This window comes from Bos javanicus, chromosome 12 (assembly GCF_032452875.1).
Source record: "Bos javanicus breed banteng chromosome 12, ARS-OSU_banteng_1.0, whole genome shotgun sequence".
NCBI lineage: Eukaryota > Metazoa > Chordata > Mammalia > Artiodactyla > Bovidae > Bos > Bos javanicus.
The window spans coordinates 47,713,776-47,730,525 of NC_083879.1; the positions used below are offsets into that span (position 1 = coordinate 47,713,776).

The window sequence follows — 16,750 nt, forward strand, 5'->3', positions numbered from 1 at the left end:
ACAACTATAGGTAATCAGAATACACCACTGTTTATTTAGTCCCTGTAACTGCCAAGAAAGTGGGCAGTGCAGGGAGCAACCTGATGCTTTCTGAAGCTGAAATCATTCTGGCCTGTGTGCCCTTTTTTTGAACCATTTCTTCATGCCATGCTAATAGAGACAGAACTCTGACCTTCTAAAACTGAAAAAGATCAAAAAGCCAAATGTTATTTCAGACTATGTAACTATTTAGCAGGTACCTAAGTATATACAGTTAGTTATTTAAATTTTGGTAATACTAAGTGAAGTATCCAGTATTGAAGGACTCAAGACAGAGTGTCAGTCCCCCATTGTGCTTTGATAACTCAGATGTGAGCGAAGGTCAACCATGTTCACTTTGGCTGGGCTATGCTTCTATGAAATTGTGTGTGATAATCAGAAGTACTGACTTCCATTGACAAATCCAAAATGGTAACTTTTACTTAGAGTCATGAGGTGCTGAAGAAAGCTAAGAGATAACCCATGGGAATTAATTTACCATATAACAGGTAAAAATTTAGTTTAAAATTTAAATACAAAACTGTACTCTGGTGATTTTAGTTTCTAGTTCATGTCAAATTTGATCTTGGTGCAGGTAAAAAAAATCACATGGCAATTATGTAATTACAAAGAAGAATTGAATGCTGTACCTACTGTAGTATCAACAAAGAACCTGTAAAAGCAGTGCTTTCTTGAGGAGTTCAGTACTAAATAAATAAATAGCCTACCAACCAGACTTTAGCAGGAGTCATTTTTCCTGACTGTATCCCTGGTTACTCATTATAAAGAACTCACTATAAAGACTTGTTTTCGTTGTATGTGCATTGTAGTTAAGGAGACATAAACTCAGCATAGTTGAGCAATTGTTCATTTGTCTTGCCTTGAATTTCATTTAAGCTAAAATCACATCCTTTCTTCTGACTTCTAATATCCCAGATTCCTGAAAGAATACACCCGTAACATCAAACTACTCAGCACAGCAATGTGCCACATTTAAATATTTAGGAGGTTGAAATATAGAAGTAATCATAGGTGAATTCGGCCAAAAGTTTAGGGAAGAACTAACACTTATCCTCAGAGTCTTCCAGAAAATTTCAGAGAAAGGAGAACTCCCAAACTCATTTTGCGAGGCCACCATCACCCAGATAGCAAAATCAGACAAAGATGCCACAAAAAAAGACAGTTAAGGCCAATATCACTGGTGAACATAGATGCAAAAGTCTACAACAAAGCTCTAGCAAACAGAATCTAACAACACATTAAAAAGATCATATATCATGATCAAGTGGACCTTATCCAGGGATGCAGGGACTCTTTAATATATACAAATTAATCAGTGTGATGCACCATATTAACAAATTAAAAGAGAAAACCATATGATCATCTCAATTGATGCAGAGAAAGCTTTCAACAAAATTCAACACCCATTTATAATTTTTAAAAATTATAATTAAAAAAAAAAAAAACCTTCTATGCCTGCAGAAAGTAGGCATAGAAGGAACATAACTCAACATAATATAGGTAAGACACCGACTGTTTGCAACAGCATGGACTACAGGGCGCCAGGCTTCCCTGTCCATCATCAACTCTCGGAGCCTGCTCAAACTCATGTCCATCAAGTCAGTGATGCCATCCAACCATCTCATTCTCTGTCATCCCCTTCTCCCCCTACCTTCATCAGGGTCTTCTCCAATGAGTTAGCTCTTCACATCAGGTGGCCAAAGCAATGGAGCTTCAGCATCAGTCCTTCCAATGAATATTCAGGACTGATTTCCTTTATCGTTGACTAGTCTGATCTCCTTGCTGTCCAAGGGAGTCTCAGGAGTCTACTCCAACACCAGAATTCAAAAGCATCAATTCTTTGGCACTCAGCTTTCTTTATGGTCCAACTCTCACATCCATACATGACTACTGGAAAACCCATAGCTTTGGATAGACGGACCTTTGTCAGCAAAGTAATGTCTCTGCTTTTTAATATGTTGTCTAGGTTGCTCATAGCTTTTCATCCAAGGAGCAAGCATCTTTTAATTTCATGACTGGAGTCACCATCTGCAGTGATTTTGGAGCCCAAGAAAATGAAGTCTCTCACTGTTTCCATTGTTTCCCCATCTATTGGCCATGAAATGATGGGACCAAATGCTATGATCTTAATTTTTTGAATGTTGAGTTTTAAGCCAGCTTTTTCACTCTCTTCTTTCACTTCATCAAGAGGCTCTTTAGTTCCTCTTCACTTTCTGCCATAAGAGTGGTGTTGTCTGCATATCTGAAGTTATTGATATTTCTCCCCGCAATCTTGATTCCAGCTTGTACTTCTTCCAGCCTGACATTTCGCATGATGTAATCTGCATATAAGTTAAATAAGCAGGGTGACAATATACAGCCTTGATGTACTCCTTTCCCAATTTGAAGTCAGTCTATTGTTCTATGTCTGGCTCTAACTGTTGCTTCTTGACTTGCATACAGGTTTCTCAGGAGGAAGGTAAGGTGGTCTAGTATTCCCATCTTTTTAAGAATTTTCCACAATTTGTTGTGATCCATACAGTCAAAGGCTTTAGCATAGTCAATGAAGCAGAAGTAGAGGTTTTTCTGGAATTCTCTTGTTTTTTCTGTGATCCAGTGGATGTTGGCAATATGATCTCTGGTTCCTCTGCCTTTTCTGGGGCTTCCCTGGTGGCTCAGAGGGTAAAGCATCTGCCTGCAATGTGGGAGACCTGGGTTCGATCCCTGGGTCAGGAAGATCCCCTGGAGAAGGAAATGGCAACCCACTCCGGTATTCTTGCCTGGAAAATCCCATGGATGGAGAAGCCTGGTGGGCTACAGTCCATGGGCTCACAAAGAGTCGGACACAACTGAGCTACTTCACTTTCTTTCATTCCTTCTTTCTTTCTTTCCTCTGCCTTTTCTAAATCCAGCTTGAACATCTGGACGTTCTTGGTTCACATACTATTGAAGCCTAGCTTGGAGAATTTTGAGCATTACTTTGCTTGCGTGTGAGATGAGTGCAATTGTGCAGTAGTTTGAACATTCTTTGGCATTGCCTTTCTTTGGGATTGGGATGAAAACTGACCTTTTCCAGTCCTGTGGCCACTGCCAAGTTTTCCAAATTTGCTGGCATATTGATTGCAGCACTTTCACAACATCATCTTTTAGGATTTGAAATAGTTCAACTGGAATTCCATCACCTCCACTAGTTTTGCTTGTAGTGATGCTTCCTAAGACCCACTTGACTTCGTGTACCAGGATGTCTGGCTCTAGGTGATTGATCACACCATCGTGGTTATCTGGGTTATGAATATCTTTTTTGTATAGTTCTTCTGTGTTTTCTTGCCACATCTTCTTAATATCTTCTGCTTCTGTTAGGTCCATTACATTTCTCTCCTTTATTGTGCCCACCTTTGCATGAAATGTTCCCTTGGTATCTCCAAGTCCCTTACCAGATAAGTATTTTAAAATCTTTTTTGCCAATTCTGTGGGTTACCTTTTCACTTACTCTCTTTGTTTTTTTTAACTTATTTATTTTTGGCTGCTCAGGCTCTTTGTTGCTATGCATGGACTTTCTCTAGTTGGAGCCAATGGGGGCTACTCTTCATTGTGGTGCCCGGGCTTCTCATTGCGGTGGCTTCTGTGTGGTGCAACACAGGCCCTAGAGCTCGCAGGCTTCAGTAGTAGTAGCGTGTGGGCTTATTTGCTCCGTGACATGTGGGATCTTCTTGGACCAGGGATTGAAACCATGTCATCTGCATTGGTAGGCGGATTCTTAACCACTGGACCACCAAGGAAGTCCCTCTTGAAGCACAAAACTTTTTAATTTTTATACAGTCCAGTTTGCTGCTTCTTTTGTCATTTGTACTTTTGGTGCCATATCTGAGGATCTTTTTCCAGATCCAAGTTTGTGAAGATTTTCTTCTGTGTTTCCTTCTAAGAATTTATACTTTTAACTCTTTCATATAAGTCTTTGATCCACTTTGAGATAATTTTTGATATTGTGAAGTAAGAACCTTGTACCTTTTTAATGTGGCTAATAGAAAATTTAAATTGCATGTGTAGCTTGTATTCTGTTGGACAAAACTGGCCTAGAACAGTAGTCTCCAAACTTTTTGTATGAATCCCTATTAGGGGGGAAAAACTGAGCATGTACTCAGGAATAGTATGTGTATGTGTGTGTGTTTAGTTGCTCAATCGTGTCCAACTCTTTGTCACTCACATATGTTTATATATACATATATATGTTATATGCACACACTGTCACATGAAAAGTGTCTGATATGCATGCTCACTCGCTCCAGTCATGTCCAACTCTTTGTGACCTCATGGACTGTAGCCTGCCAAGCTCCTCTGTCTATGATATTTTTCTGGCAAGAATACTGGAGTGGGTTGCCATGCCCTCCTCCAGGGGATCTTCCCAACCCAGAGATTGAACTTGCTTCTCTTGCCTCTCGTGTATGGCGACAAATTCTTTACTGCTGAGCTACTTGGGAAGCTCCAATCCATACCATACTGCTTTCAATTTTCTCCAGCAGATCATTCTCCACTTCTGCTTTTCCCTCTACCCAGAATGCAGTTTCTCTGCTTTGTCACTGCATTAGTTAATTTTCATTCTTCAGTGTGGCCTTTTATATTATTTAATGTACTACTATAATTTTTTTTACTTGCCCATCTTCTTCAGTAGACAGTTAGCTCCTCCAGGAAGAAATTGTGAAATCCTAGTGCCTATGTAGATGATAGGTTTTTAATAAATGTTTGTTAAAAGAGAATGTTCATGATTATTGTATTGAATTAATTAATGAATATGTTTCTTCCAACTCAGCTTGCTTTTCTACAGTCATTGATATTCATGATCCAGAGGGAAAAATTGCTAATTTTCTTTTTATCATTTTTAAAAAGTTTAACTGCAAGTATTCTAATGATTAAAAGTTTTATTTATCGTTTCTCCTGAGTGTTCTGTGTGCTTAAATATTTTATTTTTTGAAGAAAAATTATCTCACAGTATTTTTTTATTCTTGATACTATATTCTTTTTCTTTGTTTCCTAGAACAAGGGTTCTTAAGGGCATTTAACGTAATTTTTAATAATCTGTAAGAAGATGTATTCTGCTGTCCTTACTACTGACTTGGAAGTGAATTTTTATTTTTTTTTAATTTAATTTAATTTTTTAACTTTACAATATTGTACTGGTTTTGCCATATATCAAAATTAATCCGCCACAGGTATACATGTGTTCCCCATCCTGAACCCTCCTCCCTCCTCCCTCCCCATACCATCCCTCTGGGTCGTCCCAGTGCACCAGCCCCAAGCATCCAGTATCGTGCATCGAACCTGGACTGGCAACTCGTTTCATATATGATATTACACATGTTTCAATGCCATTCTCCCAAATCATCCCACCCTCTCCCTCTCCCACAGAGTCCAAAAGACTGTTCTATACAACAGTGTCTCTTTTGCTGTCTCGTACACAGGGTTATTGTTACCATCTTTCTAAATTCCATATATATGCGTTAGTATACTGTATTGGTGTTTTTCTTTCTGGCTTACTTCACTCTGTATAATAGGCTCCAGTTTCATCCACCTCATTAGAACTGATGCAAATGTATTCTTTTTAATGGCTGAGTAATACTCCATTGTGTATATGTACCACAGCTTTCTTTATCCATTCATCTGCTGATAGACATCTAGGTTGCTTCCATGTCCTGGCTATTATAAACAGTGCTGCGATGAACATTGGGGTACACGTGTCTCTTTCAATTCTGGTTTCCTCAGTGTGTATGCCCAGCAGTGGGATTGCTGGATCATAAGGCAGTTCTATTTCCAGTTTTTTAAGGAATCTCCACACTGTTCTTCATAGTGGCTGTACTAGTTTGCATTCCCACCAACAGTGTAAGAGGGTTCCCTTTTCTCCACACCCTCTCCAGCACTTATTGCTAGTAGACTTTTGGATCCCAGCCATTCTTGCAATCCCTATCAAGCTACCAATGGTATTCTTCACAGAGCTAGAACAAATAATTTCACAATTTGTATGGAAATACAAAAAATCTCAAATAGCCAAAGCAATCTTGAGAAAGAAGAATGGAACTGGAGGAATCAACCTGCCTGACTTAAGGCTCTACTACAAAGCCACAGTCATCAAGACAGTATGGTACTGGCACAAGACAGAAATACAGATCAACGGAACAAAATAGAAAGCCCAGAGATAAATCCACGCACATATGGACACGTTATCATTGACAAAGGAGGCAAGAATATACAATGGAGAAAAGACAATCTCTTTAACAAGTGGTGCTGGGAAAATTGGTCAATCACTTGTAAAAGAATGAAACTAGAACACTTTCTAACACCATACACAAAAATAAACTCAAAATGGATTAAAGATCTAAACATAAGACCAGAAACTATAAAACTCCTAGAGGAGAACATAGGCAAAACACTCTCCGACATACATCACAGCAGGATCCTCTATGACCCACCTCCCAGAATATTGGAAATAAAAGCAAAAATAAACAAATGGGACCTAATTAAACTTAAAAGCTTCTGCACAACAAAGGAAACTATTAGCAAGGTGAAAAGACAGCCTTCAGAATGGGAGAAAATAATAGCAAATGAAGCAACTGACAAACAACTAATCTCAAAAATATACAAGCAACTCCTACAGCTCAACTCCAGAAAAATAAATGACCCAATCAAAAAATGGGCCAAAGAACTAAATAGACATTCCTCCAAAGAAGACATACAGATGGCTAACAAACACATGAAAAGATGCTCAACATCACTCATTCTCAGAGAAATGCAAATCAAAACCACTATGAGGCACCATCTCACGCCAGTCAGAATGGAAGTGAATTTTAGAAACATGATCAGTGAGTCAGTTGTAGACCAGTTGTACCACAGTGTCTTTCATTTTCTAAACGTGGGTCATAAATGACAATATTAGCATTCATAGTAATAGTCACAGTTGTTCCCATCAGCATCAGTTCTTAGAAAGGTTTTCTCAATCAAATAGTGCTATGAAATATCCATTGAAACACTGTAGAACACATTTCTGGGTGATTTCAAGAAACTGTAAGATACCTTCCTTCTATTTAGAGTAGATTTTTCTCTCTCAGAACCCGCCAACCAAAAGCAGGGAAATTCAATGTAGTGATATCTTTGGTGTTAGGGCTTAAGCACCAGCATACCAAGAATTTCTTGAATTCAGTGGTTTGTGTTATGTGGTATTTTACACTGATAAGTGGTATCACACCATATCCGCACAAGAGCATTAGGCAATTCCCAAACAAAACAAAAAGCACCCAAACCAAATGAGCTGTTTAATATTATTAAACCTGATGTCTTCAAGTCATTAACTGCTTGAAAATGTTAGTAATGGGTGACCTTTGCATCTCATTATTTTTGTGCATCCTTTATTCCATTTAATCTCATCAATAACTGTTTCTATGCAATAATGTATTCTTTATACTGAACACTACACAAATATGATCCATACTACCAACATACATTTATTAAGAAATTGCCATGTCACAAAAGACCCTAGTACTGAGTTCTGTTGGAGACAGAAAGATAAAAGAGTTAATTTTAACATGTATGGAGGATGAGAAAAACAGAATGAAAGTATGAATGAAGATAACTGCAAAGTTTTTAAATTAACCGAATGAAAAGACACAGCTAATGATATGTAATACTGATGTTTGCAAAGATGAGTCAACAGATTTAAAATGTAAACAGAACTTAAAATTAGCATTAACTTTTTTGAAGAAGATCTGTATCTTATTTTAAAGTCAGATTTTAGAGAACTTGATATATTTTACATTGGGGGATTGAGTATACGATAGCCATAAACAATAAACTGTGGAAAATTCTTCAAGAGTAGGGAATACCAGACCACCTTACCTGCCTCCTGAGAAATCTGTATGCAGGCCAAGAACGGTTGTAACTGGACATGGAACAATAGACTGGTTCCAAATCGGGAAAGGAATACATCAAGGCTGTATATTGTCACCCTGATTATTTAACTTATATGCAGAGTATATCATGTGAAATGCCGGGCTGTAAGAAGCACAAGCTGGAATCAAGATTGCAGGGAGAAATATCAATAACATGACACCACCCTTATGGCAGAAAGTGAAGAAGAGCTAAAGAGTCTCCTAATGAAAGTGAAAGAGGAGAGTGAAAAAGCTGGCTTAAAACTCAGTATTCAGAAAACTAAGATGATGGCATCCAAACTCAGTATTCAGAAAACTAAGATGATGGCATCCAGTCCCATCACTTCATGGCAAATAGATGGGGAAACAGTGAGAGACTTTGTTTTGGGGGGCTCCAAAATCACTGCAGATGGTGACTCCAGCCATGAAATTAAAAGATGCTTGCTCCTTAGAAGAAAAGCTATGACCAACCTAGCTGCTGCTGCTGCTAAGTTGCTTCAGTCGTGTCCAACTCTGTGCGACCCCATAGATGGCAACCTACCAGGCTCCTCCATCCTTGGGATTCCCCAGCCAAGAATGCTGGAGTGGGTTGCCATTTCCTTCTCAGCAGAGACATTACTTTGCTGACAAAGGTCTGTCTAGCCAAAGCTATGGTTTTTCCAGTAGTCATGTATGGATATGAGAGTTGGACTTATAAAGAAAGCTGAGCACTGAAGACACTTTTGAACTGTGTTTGTTGGAGAAGACTCTTGAGAGTCCCTTGGACTGCAAGGAGGTCCAAACAGTCCATCCTAAAGGAAATCAGTCCTGAATATTCGTTGGAAGGACTGATGCTGAAGCTGAAATTCCAATACTTTGGCCACTTGATGTAAAGAACTGATTCTTTGGAAAAGACCCTGATGCTGGGAAAGATTGAGGGCAGGAGGAGAAGGGGTCGACAGAGGATGAGATGGTTGGGTGGCATCACTGACTCGATGGACATAAGTTTGGGTAAGTTCCGGGAGTTGGTGATGGACAAAGAAGCCTGGCATGCTGCAATGCATAGGGTTCCAAAGAGTCAGACACGACTGAGCAACTAAACGTAACTAAACTGCAGATACCTAAAAAATCAATAAAGGCAGAAAGTAAATGAATGATTCCCTCAGACTAAACAGGGAGGAAAGGGAGTAATGCTAATGGGTACGAATTTTTTTTGAGGGGGAGGAGTAATGAAAATATTCTAAAACTAAATTATACTGATAGTTGTACAATTCTCTATATACTAAAAGCTATTGAATTGTAAAGTTTAAATCGATGGGATTTCTGGTATTGTAAATTACATATCAAGAAAATTTTATGTTGATAAAGCTGTTTTTTTTTAAAAAAATGATTGTCAGGCACAGAAAGACTGTGTGTTTTCCATGTCTAACTTCAATTGGTTATTAAGGCAAAATCTTAGGCGTCAAAAAGATAGAAACTCAGATATGAGCATACCTAAGCGAGCTACCCAGTCACTGTATAACAAAAGAACTCATCATTTGGAATAACAGGTTCTTAGAAATAGGTATATAGGGTGATATTTGGCAATTTTTTCCAGAGTTTTGTATGAATTCCTTTTTCTGATGTTAGGAAGTATTTAAAATACAATGGAATTATTTCTGTCCTATAATTTGAGTTAGAACGAAAATATTTTTCTTCTTGTCATTGTAGAACATCCTGTCTTCTCAATTTCTGCAGATCTTGAGATTCTGGGATTAATGGACTAAGCTTATGGACTATGAAAATGTAATAAATATTAAATTTTTAAGTTTCTGGAATTACAGAACAAGTCTTTTCAGCATTTTTAGCAGTTTCTTAAAACATTGTGCCCCAGTGGTTAGGAAGAATCATTTTATAGCTGAGCCTTTTTTAATTTTTCCATTGTGTCTTAAAAGTGGAATTGGGACATTTTTCATTTAATGTGATTTTAAATACTGAAGGTTACACTCAGTAAATAAGTTGTGATGTGGTCATCACAGTGTGATCTTTTAGTTTCTTCTTCTAGTACAGAATCTTTACCTTTACTTTTAGACATCTGTCTCTACTTTTCCTACATGTTTTTCATCTCTATTTTCAATAGAAAATCTTTTCAGTTGTGTTTTTTGTTATGAAATGCATTATGTTGTCTGAGGAAAACACTGATGCTTTTCAAAGTGCAAGGTTATTATTGTTTCAACTAATTGCCTTATTTGTTATGTAAAAAGGAAATTTTTATAAAAAATGGAAAAAAGCTGTAAATTGCTTTCTTGCGGTCTTTTCAAGCAGATATCACGATGTAACTCTCCACTTTTATAGCAAGGGCTAGAAACTATTACTGTGATAATGAACATATCACAGTTGCATTATCATGAAGATTTTTTATTTTACTTTCAAAATTCTGAGTTGTTGGGATGTTGGTCTCCTACTGTTGACACCTGAGAATACTACTTGACTTTATATTTTTTCCTGTTAATATTTAAGTGTTATTAGGAGATGGTCAATTTTTAAGCACACAGCACATTTTTAATGTTTGAGGTAGTAGTCCTCTTTTGTAGACACTGATTTTCTTATTCCATTCTCCTAGTGTCCACTTGGCAAGAAGAGTGCTTCAGTTAGAAAAACAGAACTCGTTGGTTTTAAAAGACCTGGACCATCAAAAGAACCAAGTAACACAGCTTTCACAAGAGGTAAATACCCTAAACAAACGAAGCACACATGAAGAATCACGGTGTTGATTGTAATTCCTTGTTACTCCTTTGTGTGTTTTCTGAGCAGTTTCAAAATAAGCTGTTTGCTAGTACAAAACGATTTTACAGTCTATGAAAACTAACTGAATAAAGCAACGTACAGTGTATGGTAAAACCTAAGATCAAAAAAAGAGGTTAAATACCTAGACTAAATATAAATGCAGGCTAGACAGACAAAGCTTTGATTTCTGAAAATATACACTGGCAAAGCAAGTTTAGCAAATTTTGGTGGCATTTTAAGTTTTAAACTAAAGCCTCGTTTTTAAAATAAATTTGCTTTTTTACTTCCTTGATGAAAAATGACTTATCTATTAAACACACTTGACTGGTATACACTAAACCTCTCACAGTCTTTGATATATGATAGTTCCCAAATTATACTTACTTTTAAAAATCTCAAATTTATATTTCTTTTGCTTAGCATTTTACTGTATCATTTAAAGACAATATGTACATTTTACATAGTACTTCCAATCTTCTTAATCAGTATCTAATTCCAGTTTTCTATTCTTCTGAAATTCAAGTAATAAAACCAATTCAAACCAAAGATACCACCTTCGTAGCATTCCCTTTATTTCCTGAGTTTCAGCATAATGAATTTTTCTATGTTAGTATTTTAGGTCTTATAATAAAGGGACTTTTAAATGAGTATATTAAAAACTGTTAATATGTACCATATATTCCGCATTTGTTTGCCTACAGACCTGTTCATATTTGTCTACATAGTGCCTTCTATGTGATGTGCTTTTAATGCTACAGCATTAGGAGGGTCTTTATGCTCAAAGTATTTGTGATATGATATGATATGATATGATATGATATTGATATAATGCCTGGAATTCATGTTCCATAAAAATGTGGGAGAGGAGCTCAGTAAATAATACAAGAATCTCAAAATGTTGATAATGATTGAAGCTTGGTGACGGGTACATATAGATTCAGTATTCAGTTCTGTACTTTTGTGTATGTTTGAAATTTTTTCATAAGACTTATAGAGAATCAGTAATCCTAAAAAGGTTTCTACTGACTGTAGTATATACTTTTTCCCTTGCAATTGAAAAAAGTATTAGAATTTGATATATTCCGTGGATTTTACTTTTTCCTGCCTTAGAAAAATTTTCTTAAATTGAAAAAGAATTCCATAAACTAATTAGCTGAAAGGTGATAATATTAGATTGCTTGTATACCAGTAGACTCTTCATGATAGATGTTGAAAAAACAGGAGGGAAAGTCTCTCAGAATCTGTACTCTTTTGAGTAATTTATATATTTAAACCATGTTGGAATTTCTGAGAATTAATACAGAGATAAGAATCAACTGACTAATATTTAAATTTAACATTAATTTCTATGTTATTAAAATTATACTGAGATTATACATAAATGAATAGTCTAAATCAAAGTGCTAGAAAATATTCAAAATGAAAACAGATAACTCCTTTTATAGCAGCTTTATTGAGTCATAATTGATGTAAACTAATCTGCACAGATCTAATCTGTACAATATAACTGACGTGCATAACCATGAAGCCATCACCAAAACCAAGATAGTGAACAGATGTGTTGCTGTCATGTTTCCTTGTGTCCCTTGGGAATCCCTGTCCCAGCCCTCCCCATCCCCATCCTTGTCCCTAAGCCACCACTGATTTGCATCATGTCACTGTAGATTAGTTTGCATTTCCTAGACTTTTATGTAAATTGAATATATATGCATGAGCAACTGGGGAAGCCTTATATATATATATATATATATATATATATATATATATATATAAAATATGCACACACTATTTTTTTTGTCTGTCTTCTTTCATTCTGCATAATTATCTCAAGATTTGTCCATAGGCCATTCCTTTTACATTGCTGAGGAACATTCCATTGTATGAATTTACCACAGTTGTTCATCCATTCACTTCTTGATAGATATTTAGGTTATTTCTAGTTTTTACTGATTATAAATAAAGCTGATAGGAATATCCATGTACAAGTCTTTATATAAACCTATGTTTCTGTTTCTCTGGGGTAAATGCCTGGGAGTGGAAGAGCTGGATTGTGTGGTAGGTGTCTAATGTTTTAAGAAACTGCCAATCTGTTTTCGAAATGTTCATACTATCTACTTTTTCCATTAGCAGCATATGAAATTCTAGTTCCTCTACATCCTTGCGATGATTTGACATGGTCAGTCTTTTTAAGTGTACCCCATTCTCATAGTGGTTTTAATTTGCATTTTCATAATGATTCGTCTTTGCTCTTTGTTTCCCTTACTGGGAGAAGTGTCTGTTCAAATTTTTTGCTCATTATATCAGATTGTTTTCTTGTTTTCTTTTTTTTTAGGGAGTCAAGTTTCTTTTTTTTTTTGTTAGAGAATTTTGAGAATTAATTATTCTAGATACAAGTCTCTTATCAGCTATATGGTTTCCACATATTTTCTCCCACTCTATGGCCTGACTTTCCATCTCTTAATGCTGTTCTTTGAAGAACAGAAGTTTTTATCTTGTCCATTTTTTCAGTTCAGTCTTTTTTAGACTGTGTTTTGTATGTTGTATCTAAAATATCTTTGCCTAACTCATGGTTAGAGTGTTTTTGTCTGTGTAGTCCTGTAGATCTTTCATAGTTTAAATTTTTGATCCATTTTGAATGTTTGTATGGAAAGGACACAGAAGAGCCAAAAAGCTTTGAAGCTGAACAGAATTGGAGGACCAGTACCATCTACTTTCAAGACATTATAAAGCTGCAGTAGTGAAGACGATGTGGTAGTGACGTAAAGACAAAGATAACTGAAACAAAGTCCAGGGACAGACGCACACATAGATTTTTAACTGATTTTCAACAAAGGTGTTCTCTATTCCTTTGTGTAAATCCAGATTTCCACCTGGCATCATATTGCTTCTGGTTGATATACTTCTTTTAACAATATTTATAAAACAGGTCCACTGGAGATAAATTCTTTTCACTTCTGTATGTTACAAAATGTTATTTTACCTTTTTGTTGTTTGGGTTTTTTGGTCTTTTTTTTTTTTTTTAAACATTTCTGACTGTCTATTCCTAACAAGAGTAAAGACTGAAACATAGTTCTCCATCATGCCACTACAGCCTAATAAACTGGAAGGGGTCACTGGGTAGCCTTTCCCTTCTCCAGGGGATCTTCCCCACTCAGGGATCGAACCCAGGTCTCCAGCATTGCACGCGGATTCTTTACCAGCTGAACCACAAGGGAAGCCCAAGCATACTGGAATGCATAGCCTTATCCCTTCTTCAGCGGATCTCCCTGACCCAGGAATAGAACTGGGGTCTCCTGCATTGCAGGCAGATTCTTTACCAGCTGAGCTATCAGGGAAGCCCTTTTCTTTTTTTATTGGAGTAAAATTCACGTAACATAAAATTCACCATTTTAAACATTTTGAATTGTACAGTTCAATAGTTTTTATGTTTGTAATGTACAATCATCACCACTACTTATTTACAGAACATTCACATCACCCAGAGAGAAACGCTGAATGCACTAAGCACTTACTGCTCAGTCTCCCTTCCCTCCAGCCCCTGGAAACCACTAATGTGCTTTCTGTCTCTATGGGCCTGTTCTACATACTTCATATAAATGGAATCATGCAAAATGTGCCTTTGTGTGTCTGACTTCTCTCAGCATAATGTTTTCAAGGTTCATATATTAATATGTTGCACTATCAGTACTTAATTTTTTATGACTGAGTAATATTTCCATTGTACAAATATTTCACATTTTGTTTATCTGTTCACCAGTGGTGTACATTTATCATTTCCATCATTTGCCTATTGTAAAGAGCACTGAGTATTCATGTACATTTTTGTTTGTTTGAACACATATTTTCAGTTATGAGTGCATACCTAAGAGTGGAATTACTGGGTCACATGGTAATTCTGTTAACTTTTTGAGGAACCATGAAACTGTTTGTCACACCAGCTGCACCATTTACATTCCCATCAGTAATGTTCAGGGTTCCAGTTTCTCTCATTCTCACCAATGCATATTTTCCATTTTCTGGGTTTTTCTAAATTCTAGCCATCTTGCTGCTGCTGCTGCTGCTGCTGCTGCTGCTGCTGCCGCCAAGTCACTTCAGTCATGTCTGACTCTGTGCGACCCCATAGACTGCAACCCACCAGGCTCCCCTGTCCGTGGGATTCTCCAGGCAAGAACACTGGAGTGGGTTGCCATTTCCTTCTCCAGTGCATGAAAGTGAAAAGTGAAAAGTGAAAGTGAAGTCGCTCAGTCATGTCTGACTCCTCGTGTCCCCATAGATTGCAGCCTACCAGGTTCCTCCGTCCATGAGATTTTCCAGGCAAGAGTACTGGAATGGGGTGCCATTGCCTTCTCCATCTAGCGATCTTAGTGGCTGTGAAATGGTGTCTCATTGTGATTTCAATTTGTATTAACCTTATAATTAATGATGCTAAGCATCATTTTGTGTGTTTATTGGCCATTAGTATATCTCTTTTGGAGAAATACAAGATATACCCATTTGAATGCAGATTTCCAAAGAATAGCAAGGAGAGATAAGAAAGCCTTTCCCAGTGTTCAGTGCACAGAAATAGAGGGAAAAAAATAGCATGGGAAAGACTAGAGATCTCTTCAAGAAAATTAGAGATACCAAGGGAACATTTCATGCAAAGATGGGCACAATAAACGACAAAAATGGTATGGACCTAGAAGAAGCAGAAGATATTAAGAAGAGGTGGCAAAAATACACTGAAGAACTATACGAATAAGATCGTCATGACCCAAATAACCATGATGGTGTGATCACTCACCTAGAGTCAGACATTCTGGAATTCAAAGTCAAGTGGGCCATAGGAAGCATCACTACAAAGCTAGTGGAGGTGCTGGAATTCCAGTTGAGCTATTTCAAATCCTAAAAGATGATGCTGTGAAAGTGTTGCACTCAATATGCCAGCAAATTTGGAAAACTGAGCAGTGGCCACAGGACTGGAAAAGGTCAGTTTTCATTCCAATCCCAAAGAAAGGCAATGCCAAAGAATGCTCAAACTACAGCATAACTGCACTCATCTCACACGCAAGCAAAGTAATGCTCAAAATTCTCCAAGCCAGACTTCAACAGTACGTGAACACTGAACTTCCAGATGTTCAAGCTGGATTTAGAAAAGGCAGAGGAACCAGATGTCAACTTGCCAACATCTGTTGGATCATCAAAAAAGCAGGAGAGTTCCAGAAAAACCTCTACTTCAGCTTTATTGAGTATGCCAAAGCCTTTGACTGTGTGGATCACAACAAACTGGAAAATTCTTAAAGAGATGGAAATACCAGACCACCTTATCTGCCTCCTGAGAAATCTGTATGCAGATCAAGAAGCAACAATTAGAACTGGACATGGAACAATAGACGGGTTCCAAATTGGGAAGGGAGTACGTCAAGGCTGTATATTGTCACCCTGCTTATTTAACTTATATGCAGAGTACATCATGAGAAATGCTGGGCTGGATGAAGCACAAGCTGGAATGAAGATTGGCGGGAGAAATATCAATAACCTCAGATATGCAGATGACTTATGGCGGAAAGTGAAGTAGAACTAAATTGAAAGAGGAGAGTGAAAAAGTTGGCTTAAAACTCAACATTCAGAAAACTAAGATCATGGTATCTGGTCCCATCAACTTCATGGGAAATGGATGGGGAAACAGTGGAAACAGTGAGAGAATATTTTGGGGGGCACCAAAATCACTGCAGATGGTGACTCCAGTCATGAAATTAAAAGATGCTTGCTTCTTGGAAGAAAAACTATGACCAACCTAGACAGCATATTAAAAAGCAGAGTTATTACTTGGCTGACAGAGGTCCATCTAGTCAAAGCTATGGTTTCTCCAGTAGTCATGTATGGATGTGAGAGTCAGACTATAAAGAAAGTGAGCACCAAAGAATAGATGCTTTCAAACTGTGGTCATGGAGAAGACTCTGGGAGAGTCCCTTGGACTGCAAGGAGATCCAACCAGTCCATCCTAAAGGAAATCAGTCCTAAATATTCATTGAAAGGACTGATGCTGAAGCTGAATCTTCAATACTTTGGCTATGTGATGCGAAGAACTGACT

The 16,750-nt window shown here is 37.2% G+C and overlaps 1 protein-coding gene across 3 annotated transcripts in view; it reads left to right on the forward strand.

Annotated features, from left to right (window-relative positions):
- PIBF1 (progesterone immunomodulatory binding factor 1) overlaps positions 1-16,750 on the forward strand; it is a 234,868-nt gene that overhangs the window by 148,142 nt on the left and 69,976 nt on the right. For all 3 annotated transcript variants that reach the window (XM_061435063.1, XM_061435061.1, XM_061435062.1), the window contains exon 14: positions 10,513-10,615. In XM_061435063.1, coding sequence (XP_061291047.1) covers positions 10,513-10,615 — 103 coding nt within the window. The remainder of the gene's footprint in view (positions 1-10,512; positions 10,616-16,750) is intronic.